This window comes from Amblyomma mixtum, chromosome 1, assembly GCF_055824585.1.
Source record: "Amblyomma mixtum isolate Tamu chromosome 1, ASM5582458v1, whole genome shotgun sequence".
NCBI lineage: Eukaryota > Metazoa > Arthropoda > Arachnida > Ixodida > Ixodidae > Amblyomma > Amblyomma mixtum.
This window is the reverse complement of record NC_143012.1, coordinates 162,416,295-162,426,911: the sequence shown is the minus strand read 5'-3', so window position 1 is coordinate 162,426,911 and position 10,617 is coordinate 162,416,295. Positions and strand designations below refer to the sequence as shown.

General features: G+C 48.3%; 1 protein-coding gene across 1 annotated transcript in view; it reads left to right on the top strand.

Moving 5' to 3' along the window:
- LOC149369581 (small ribosomal subunit protein eS8-like) overlaps window positions 1-10,164 on the top strand; it is an 18,870-nt gene extending 8,706 nt beyond the window's left edge. The window contains exon 6 of the mRNA XM_089575926.1: window positions 10,012-10,164. Coding sequence (XP_089432052.1) covers window positions 10,012-10,121 — 110 coding nt within the window. The 3' untranslated portion in view covers window positions 10,122-10,164. The remainder of the gene's footprint in view (window positions 1-10,011) is intronic.
- Window positions 10,165-10,617: the final 453 nt, after the last annotated feature.

The window sequence follows — 10,617 nt, the reverse complement described above, 5'->3', positions numbered from 1 at the left end:
CTGAGGGAGGGGAGCAGCCGGTGATGATTTGCCAGAACCTGAGAGGGTGCACCAGTGCCGTCCTGGTGTCCGGTGCTACCTGCCTTCCTGAGGGTTTCTGTTGTCATAGTTAATCTGAGGCGTGCTCCCCGTATTGTCACTCCTTGTCGAGGGCAGCACTTGCTTTGCAAAGGCACTACAGTCGAGTGTGATGTAAAGAACCTCCATGTAGGGAATTCTGTTGCGAAGTTTCCCAATTGCATAATGCCGGCCCTGTTTAAGAGTGTGTATTTGCAAACTCCATGTAACAAGGTGTTGCAGTCGTCGACCTTGATATAACGAACTTGCCGTGTGGGCTATTCATTAACAAGTGCGGCATTCCTCGAAAGTCGGGCGCATTATGCAAAACTTTAACTGCAATAAAAAACGAACTGGCATAAAAGGAACGTCTACGATTGGAATGTCTACAATTGCAACTCGCGTGTGTTCCGTTGCAATCAGTGGCATAGCTCCATAGCTTTCGCTTTTGTACTGTCACACTAAGTGGCACGACAGCGGTCTTTTTTTTTAAGTGCTGAGCACCCATGAAGAGGCAAGTGCATTAAACTTCACTTCCTCCCTCTCACTCCCCATCCCATGCGTAGGGGCGTTGTGCTTTCGTGTGATCTGTGGTGCAGATGGTCGTGAAATTTTTTTCATGTTTAGGAGTGGGCTTTACTGTGAACGTTTGCTAGGCCCTCTATTTTTCATTTTGGCTTCTGTTCTGCTCAGTACTTCGAAGTTTTCGCATGGAAACTGTGTAAAATTGCGTACTTTTCTGAATTCGTTCTATCGAGGATTAAATTTAGAAAGGGCTAGCTCTAGCAAAGTGTAGTTCTCAAACTACTTTCCAGATTGGGCCATATATTCCAGTCTAGGGAAGTTGATAGATAGCCTATAGGCGTGGCCCTGAAAAAAAATTAAGGCAGTGGTCTTCTGTATTGCAGCAGCAGTGTCATCTTTTATGCCCCAGGCAATTTGAGCTGTTTAGTGCAGTAGCACTGTTAGGCGCATTTTCGAATTTCGAACATGCGTGCATATGCACATCCATGAAGCCTGCTTTGTGACAAGTGGCCCCATCTGGTCACGGGGAACCTGGTGGTAAAGGCCTTTAGGCCGATTGCCTTTAGCGCACAAGGACTTCAATGCTCACCATAACTGGTGCTGCTGCATGATATTCCACTCTTAGCCATGCTGAACAGTTCTTTGTGTGAAGGCTTGCTTTCCCCGCTCGTGTGACGTTTGTGCAAATGTACTTTCAGCTCTGAAAGTACAATTGCAGTTCTGAGAAAACAGCAGTAACCGCTAATCATTGTTTATGCATGTCCTGGTACTTTGGGTTACAAGTGCTACATCTGGAAAGTGAGAGACTCAAATTAACCAGAGTTGTATATGTAGTGTCCGAATTGGCGAGCATCCAATGCTGGTGGTTCAAATATCCGGATTTGCAAATTAATGGGGATTGTACTAACTACCTCTTGCTCTGTGGTGTTAGTCGTTTTGTTCTCAACTGTCCAGAGCCATGTTGGGGTGTGGTTCTTTTTTTCTTAGTGGCTGTGTAACTTGTGCTCATCTGTTTCATCTATTCTTGCACCTACTGCATGAATTGAGCCGTTGCAGCTGTAGAGCTCGGTAGATTCACTAAAGCAGATCCCGGGTTCGATCCCAGCCACTGCGATAGTTTCATTGGAGGTGAAATTCTAGTCACGTGTACTGTACGATGTCAGCGCATGTTAAAGAACCCCAGGTGGTCGAAATTTCCGGAGCCCTTCACTACAGCATCCTTCATAGCCTGAGTTGCTTTGGGACATTAAAGGGACACTGAGGAGAGCACTATTAATATATTTTTTATAGCAAAATCCGATAGTTCGGCATGTCATGGCTTTGTTGCCACTTGGCCGGCAGCGAAAAATGCATTTATTTCTAAGAAATTTGGATTCGAAGTTGAAAAGGTTTTTCCCGCCGCTGTGATTCAAACTTGGGATTCGGCTATGACGACAGAGGACTAAGTGACGTGAAACATGACGTGACATGACGTGATGCAGACTCCGTGATTTCTGGCGGCCAGCAGTGCGGCCTAGCAGCAGCCGAAAAGAAAGCTACCGCCGGCCGCACGTTGAAGGCATCTATCGGCTATTGCGGCTGTCGCTACAGTCGCTTCGCTTACGTTTGCACCGGCGTTTTGCGAGCGTTACGATGGATCTCGTTCTCGAAGTCGTCAACGAAGTTCTCGCAAATACAGTCGACGACCGAAAATTCGGACGCCTGATTTTTCGGACATGCTTGATTATTCGGACTTTTTCGCGGCACCGCGACATGGCCCATAGAGCCAATGTGTAAGAGCGCTTGAAATTTCGGACGCACCGCAACTGACCACTCGATTTTTCGGACCTCGTTCGCACTCGCCGCCAGTACCCAAGCCGCCATATAATGTGTACAGTGGAACCTCATTAATTCAAACTGCAGGAGAGATCGAAAACTTGATCAAACAAAATGAAATTCAAGCTAAAAGGGAGCCTCTTAACTTGCGACGCTGAAATTCTGCGCGAGTCGGCACATTGCGCTTGCGTGTTTTCGAATTCGTACTGTCCTTGAATGTCTTCCGCCGCACGAACTTGAACCGTAGTCTGAGTTCACGGAACTCATCTGTGCCGAGTCTTTAGTCCCGAACACGGAACGCGAATACGATCGCGGAGGCTACGCGCACGCCGTGGCCTCCGCGATCGAAGCGCGCGGCGCGCCGCCCGATCTTATCGCGCCGCCGGATCTTATCGCGGCCGCGATCTGCTCCGGCGCTGCGCCGTTCGCGGAGACCACGCGCGCGCACCGGATGGCGCCGTGATTATTATCACCAACATTTTTCTCGGTCGCGATTTTCCGCTGTTCACATCGGCATCAGTATCGCCAGCTCCAGCCTTTCGTGGCGTGTCAGCATGCGTGTTAGCGCGTTCGCCGTGATAGTGGCTTTCGCGTGCTGCCGCCGAGCTTCACAGTTCTAGCGCGATGGGCAAGCACCTTAAGCTACACGGCTGGGAGTTAGCTCTCGAACGCGGTCGGTAAAGGCCGATTCACACGACGGACCGTTCGCCCGCGGCCCGCGCACTACGTGTGCATACGTCAGCACTTTGAGGGGCGCGCTGTCGGCCGCCATCCATCCATGCATCCAGCGCGCCTCTCAAAGTGCTGACGTATGCACACGTAGTGCGCGGGCCGCGGGCGAACGGTCCGTCGTGTGAATCGGCCTTAAGCGTGCGAAGGGCGGGAAATTCGACGTGGCCGAGAAGTGCGTCCGATGATGGTGCAACCAGAAGAGAAACACAAGCTGCAAAAAGCGCGCTTTCCGAGTCAAGCCGTGCGAGTTTCCTGAACTGGAAGAAGAGCTGCTCCTCTATGTGGTGGAATTTCGGAACAACGGCTACGCGTTGACAGCGGACATGCTGCGCGGCTTCTTTTGGCATGAGCGTGCACCAGAGCGCAGCACCAGCTCAGGAGTCTAAATACTTCGCGAGTGACGATTGAACGTAGAATAAATGTCGCTCATTCCCTGGTTGGTGTGTTTTTACTTAAAAAATTTTTTTTTTCGCATATCACGTGTATGGGCCGCACCCCGAAAATTGGCCCCCGAATCTGGAAAAAAAAAAGTGCGGCCCTTATACGCGTTTATACGGTATTTCGCGCGGCGAAATATAGTAATGAGGAGCTTTAGAATGTGTGCAATACAATTGGCCGCTTTCTCCGGCATAGTGATAATAAGTTCGTGATTTTTTCGGTGAAATTTGATTTTCCGGACTGCCCGATTTTTCGGTCGTTTTCGCGGCCCCTAGAGAGTCCGAAAAATCGGTCGTCGACTGTAGACACCTTTAGCATACCGCTAGCGGAATACCGGGAGCCCGCCTAACGCCGGCGAGCAGGCGCTGATTGGTCCCGATGCTTCAGGCGAGCGCGTAGCTGCCCGGCACGTGGCGCCATCTGGCGACGTCAAGGAGATTTGCGCATGCATTGGCTGCGCCTCAGTGATTTGTGCTTCTCGTGTCCTAGCGTTGCTAGAACCATTGGTTCTAGCAACACTGTTTTGTTCAGGGTGTCGAACCGGCATTTTTTCGGGTTCGGTTCGGGTTCGGGTTCACGCCTTTCGGGTTCAGTTCCGGGTTCGGCTCCAAAGGGTCATTCCGTTCCGGTTCGAACCGGTTCGGACTGTCCCGAACCGGTTCAAACGGGTTCAGGACAAAAAAAATTAAAACGCAGATGAGTTTCAGTCAACCCTGCTATGCGTTTTCATTTTTCTGGCACGTCGATATACAAAATAAAAAATGCAAAGATTCGTTTACGAGAACATAAAACTTTGATAGTTGGTAAGAGTTCATGCTTAAGCAGCGCAGTAAACAGGACAAAAGGAAGACTGGAGGCGACACAGACGCTGACTAACAACTGGTTATTACATTCTCGGAAAAGTGTATGAAGGCGCAGGACACAGTGAACAATCCAGAAAACAGAAGAACAAAGATTAAAACTAAAAAACCGTACTGCGCATGCACATCATAGTCGAGTCATTACATCTTTTTCAACGAAATATGAAGACTATATTCCATAGTAGACAGCACTCCGCTATCTCCTGGACCTCACGCAGTTGCCAGGAAAGTCTGACTCCTTCTCTACCAAATTGATGGATGGTGAAGCAGCACGCCCATCTGCTTTCTTCCTGATCATAAAGGCCTCCACCATCTCTCTACAAATTCTATCTGAGTGAATAAACAGGAGACTTGTCTTTCTAAGTGGGGAAGCAATGAGCATTTGTTCGAACATCACTGATGGGTGAAAAAAGTAGCGGTGTCGTACAACTTGGCTTAGCATTGCAGCGAGTGCAACGATTGCTTCCCCCAATAGATAAGACAAGTGTCGTGTTTAATAACCATTTTTGCATATGTAGGGAGTTGGTCGAGGCCTATGTGATCAGGAAGGAAGTAGATGAGTGTGTTGCTTCACCATCTATCAGTTTGGCAGACAAGGAGTAAGGCTTTCTTGGCAGTTGTGTGAGGTCCAGGAGATAGGGGAGTGCCGTCTTACGGAAGGTAGTCTTCGAATTTCGTTGAAAAAGACGTCATGACTCGACTGTGATGTGCATGCGTAGTATGGCTTTTAAATTTCAACTTTTGTTCTTCTGTTTTTGGGGTTGTTCCCTGCGTCCAACGCCTTTATATACTTTTCCTAGAATAAAATAACCAGCTGTTAGTCAGCGCTCGTGTCATCTCCCGTCTTCCTTTTTCGTGTTTACTGCGTGACTTAAGCATGAAAAAATTGTTTAATGCGAGGTGTTCTCACTTTACCCATTTTACTTATTGTCCGCAGCAAAGACGAATTTGCGGCAAGAGCCGTAAAATGAAATGAACTCGAAATTAATGAAAATCGGCTATGTGTACGCTGTAATCCACCTTGTGGGGTGTAAGGCGAAAAGCCGGTGGATTTTGCATCTACAAGACCCTCCTGATTGAGCAGTTCGGGAGACCCCGTCGCGCGATTAATAGGCCTCCCTTGAAGCTGGAGTCAGTTGGGACTTTCTCGTGCACAGTGTACTTACGGGGCCCCAAGACTGCCGCCGCACGTGCCCTCTACGTTCCCGCGCACCACTGAGAAACGAAACTGACATGTATCGGTACCTACCTACAGACGGACACCTTTCCGTAGCCTCAAAACCGACTTGCCAGTCCCCCCTCCTTTACTAAATGGTAAGAAAATGTGCGAGAATCCCTCGACCGCCCATCTGCCGCCCAACGAGAGCCTCGTGCGAGCACAGGTTCTCCCTAACATCCAGAACTTACGAAACATATTTTATTTAAATCACCTATTCGACATCGCCTTTGTGACTCCCGTTATGTATCCCGAACCCCTATAGCTCAGTATCTTCAAAAACACAGCTAATCGTGGCTTCTCACTACAGTACAGTAAGAAATTACGATATTGTCTTATTATGATGACGTCAGCCTCCTCTCTTCTGATAAAAATAGTATCATGAAAAACGTGCGCTTGGATGGGTTGATAACGCTTCGTTTTTGCACGGACACGAATTGTCAACAGCCCCGACGCGGTGGCTCAGTGGTTACGGCGCTCGGCTGCTGACCCGAAAGACGTGGGTTCGATCCCAGCCGCGGCGAACGAATTCGATGAAGGCGAAATTCTAAAGGCTTGTGTACTGTGCGATGTCAGTGCTCGTTAAAGGACCCCACGTGGTCGAAAATTCCGCAGCCCTTCACTACGGCGTCTCTCATAGCCTGAGTTGCTTTGGGACGTTAAAATCCAATAAACCAAAACAAACCAAATTGGCAAATGCGACTTTTCATGGGGCGCTATCAAAGGGAACCTTTGAGTTAACAAAATTTTTTGCGCCCTTGATAGAGTGATAAAAAGTGGTTAATCTGGCGTGCGCCATTTGTCCACCAACTTGTTTCAGGCATTTATTTTCAATACTACAAACGGCCTCTTTCTGGCATCTATGCTTAATAGGCGACTAAGTGCTCGCCTGTCTTTTCTGGACATGCTCGCGAGGAAAACCGCGTCGATGGCCTACGAGGGCAATCATTGCCTACGCGTTCGCCGGCTCGGCAAGGCATCCCGAATGGAAGAAGCGCGGTGCGCGTGAGACGGGGGCATCGTCGAGAACGAAGCTACTGACTGAGCCGCCGCGGTGGCTCAGTGGCTATGGTGCTCGGCTGCTGACCCAAAAGACGCGGGTTCGATCCCGGCCGCGGCGGCTAGAATTTCTTTGGAGGAGAAATTCTAGAGGCCCGTGTACTGTGCGATGTCAGTGCACGTTAAAGAACCCCAGGTGGTCGAAATTTCCGGAGCCCTTCACTACGGCGTCTCTCATAGCCTTAGTCGCTTTGGGACGTTAAACCCCATAAACCAAACCAACCGAAGCTACTGACCATGGTCAACGATCAACTAACAGCAGCGATTTGATACTTTTGAAATCCTTGCTGGCCATGCCGGTCACGTGGTAAGCATAGCCTGCCCAGTCGTCTCCATCTTTTGCGCCGCTACCATATGCATGCATTGTCATACAGCGGACAGTGCAACGGATGCATTCTGCTCCACAAGCGCTGCGCTACTTTCGTCGCTGCATCAGCCCAGGAACGACAGAAGAAGCTCGATACACACGTATGCAGATTTCTGGCAACGCATCGTTGATCCATAGCCGACCAGATGTTTCCTCGGATAACTACATTCCTGCGGACCACAAAATCGCAGAAGCACCTGCTCTGACGGAGACGTTGAACACCAAGTGCGAGCTCTCCCTACTGCCAGGAATCATTTATGTGACCGACCTGCCACCAGTTGCTATGCGCACTTCATCCATGATTAGTTATACCCGTCCCTAAATTTGATAGTTGGCAGCAAGGTCTCGACGACGATTAAATGACCGCCCTAGATAGCCTGGAAAGAGCAGCGACAGGCTGTGCTTTGCACAAGACAGGCTCTGCTTTGCACATAACGCAGTTTTATAATAAACGCCACTTTTAGCGGCCTTAGTATTTTTGGCTGTTGTACGAAGAATCCACTTGCTACGAACATCAGATATAACGAACGGAAGCCGCGTGACCGTCAGGTTCGTTATAAGTGGGCTCGACTGTAATTTCAATCGGTCACAAAAACCTTTTCCACGCTTCAGACATGGACCCTGCATGTTAGGATGAACCTTCGGGCCAAAGGGAAGTTTGTGCCGTGGTCAGTGCATTTCTTCCTGTGCGAGCAACGAGAGATAATTTGAGAAATAATTTGATATTTTTGTCGTAATGCTGTGTTGTTTTGGGACATACTTAAGCAGTATCTTAAAAACCCATTGACATCATACATTTCTTTAAAACATTTATATCTGCGATGAAAAACTCCGGAACTCCATGCGAACTCTTCTTGTTGATAGGACCGCTTAGCGTGTGGAAAACACGCATGATGGATGAACACGCAGAACTGCCGCGTTCAACGAGGTTCCTGTTCAGACAACAGTGCACTTTAGCGCAGGAGGAATACGCTGCGCAAGTTCGACCTCCTGACTGGTTCCCTTTTCTTGACGTGTGCGCCGTCTGGAATTTTCATGTGCGGGCGGAGAAAGGGAGTTATGGGGGCATGAGGCCTTATGCCGAGATCGCTGTATTCGACGCTGTCAAGTAAGGCATGAGAAGGATCAGAGAGGTTCCAAATATTCCATGCAACAACCATAAAAAGAAGCCTCGAAGATAGCCGAGTAGCCTAAGGCATCTGTAAAGAGAGTTTTCTGTTGCGCCGCCATGGGTACAAATCGCACTCGGAGTCAGAGAATAGAGTATGAGTACTCTTATAGTTGTTCTTTTTACTGCGTTAATAGTATAGCTTTCTTTCCCAAAAATAACCGCACTATGTGTGTGTGTGAGGGGGGGGGGGGGTGCGTGCAGCCTCTATCCTTGACGCACACTCCGGTGGGCGCACATCCGGGCATTCACTGGTAAAAATGCACCTTAAAAAACTTTCACCCATCTCCCCACCCCCCATCACCCACCTGTACGCGATATAGCCGAGGCAGATTGTTGTCAAGGCTCAAAGTATCGAGTCGCCCAAGCGTTGTACGCGAAAAAAACGCCAAGAATCATAAGCCTGTCATGTCAGACACTAAGAACCGGAAGTATGACAGCAAGAAGTAGATATGAGTCGCCAGACAGAGAATTCAAGGTCGAGCACTGCGATAACAGCGGATGGAGCCGCGCGCTGGCGACTGGCAGCAATTTTTTCTCAGAAGCAGAACGATTTCAGCGAATGGGCGTAATGAAATCACTTCATCGCCGTTACATTTAATCGCAGTAGCATCTTTCTGAGCGTAATCACTATCGCATCCCAGCGAGCGCATATACTTCCTCATTGCCCTTCTGATTATCCGGTATTTAATTTTTTGCTTATTAGATCATCTCCACCATTGCCAAGTACCCGCGTTTCGTTGCTTATTTCCGTCACGTGCAAAAAAGAATGTTCTAAAAAAAAAGAAGCTGCACCAATTTATACACCCTTCCTTTGGTAATACTAGTAGTAATATCGCGGGTTTAATGTGTCCAGTAGACATTGAGGCTATAGGATATACGGTGTAGTGGAGGGCTCCAGATTAACGGAGATCAGCTGAGGATTTGCGGCATCACACTGGTTTTTGTATTTTTGAAATCAGCAGCAGAGCTCCGCAGCCATTGAGCCATTTTTTTCTTTGTTGCCCTACATCATGAGGGGTTTTATTTAGAACCTGCTGTCTGAGACAATGAGCGCCTACAAAAGTAAATGTTGCGCTAAATCTATGCGCTAGATCATCTCATTTTGTCCGGAAACAAGAAGTATGCCGAAATGCAAAAAAAAAAAAAGGTGGGGCTGAACCGGGTCCCGAACCGGTTCGGAGCGGTTCCTTTGAATCGTTCCGGTTCGGGTTCAGTTCCAAGATGGCGAAAAAATTATGGGTTCGGTTCGGTTCCGGTTCCGGGCGAAAATTCGGGTTCGGTTCCGGTTTCGGGTTCGGGTTCGGTTCCGATTCGACACCCTGGTTTTGTTATATGACGTCATGACGCTTGTACTTGCGAGTTTGGCCTGTGGCGGCGATACCTGTATTTTGGTTCTTGCTCTTTTCTACGTTACAAGAGCTTTGTTGTCAGTATGAGTGGCGTTTTTGTAATCAGGAGCTGGTATTCTGTCGATACAAGCCAACTTCAATTTCTCCTCAGTGTCCCTTTAAACCCCAATAAACAAAAGCAGAGGAGGAAGCGTGGCTGGGCTTGAGCAGTCTCCATTGGCTGCTGGAAATGAAAGGCAGTTTTGCACATGTGATCAAGGGAGGCATTGGTCAGATAATTTGGAGCCATTGTGCGTTAGCAGTACTTGCATTTTTTTTTTAATCACAGATTTAGTCGTTGGTATATTAGCGTTGTGTGAAAGATGTGTGGCAGTGTTTTGCACTGCTCATGTGTTGTTGATTTTTTTTTTTTTTTTGTGCAGCCTGCATCTCGTCAAGGCCCGGGCAGTGTGGACGTTGTGATGGCTACGTCCTGGAGGGCAAAGAACTTGAGTTCTACACCAAGAAGATCAAGTCCAAGAAGGGCAAATGAGCAGGCCGCCCATGTGAATAAAACAATGAGGAGACACTTCCTATGTGCTTGGTTGGTTGGTTCCTGTGCTCTGCTGGCTGTGAACTGTGGTGGAATGCGGCAGAATTGTATGCACAGTGAAAGCTTTGCTCGCGGTTTATTTAAGTCTGTGTAGCCCCAAAATATTCCACCGCTGAAGTCAGTCTGTTTGGAACACTGTCGTAAAGTGCAGGCAGCTATAGTGGCATGAGCTAGACATTGATAATTTCAGAATTTTTGCAGGAGACTAAAAAGCTGCCTGTGTGAAAATGAGGCTGGACTGTTGTATACTTACGCAATGCAGTGTATTGGTAGTTGCTTGGGCATCTCGCAATTTTCCCACTCCTTGTCGCAAAATCCATTCGAATTGCTAGTCTCGTGTTAACCTGTGAAAAAATATCATGATGTAGGGCGAGATTACAAAGATGTTCCGGAGATAATCTGTCAAATGCTCTGGAGGACAACTAACCCCTGCAAT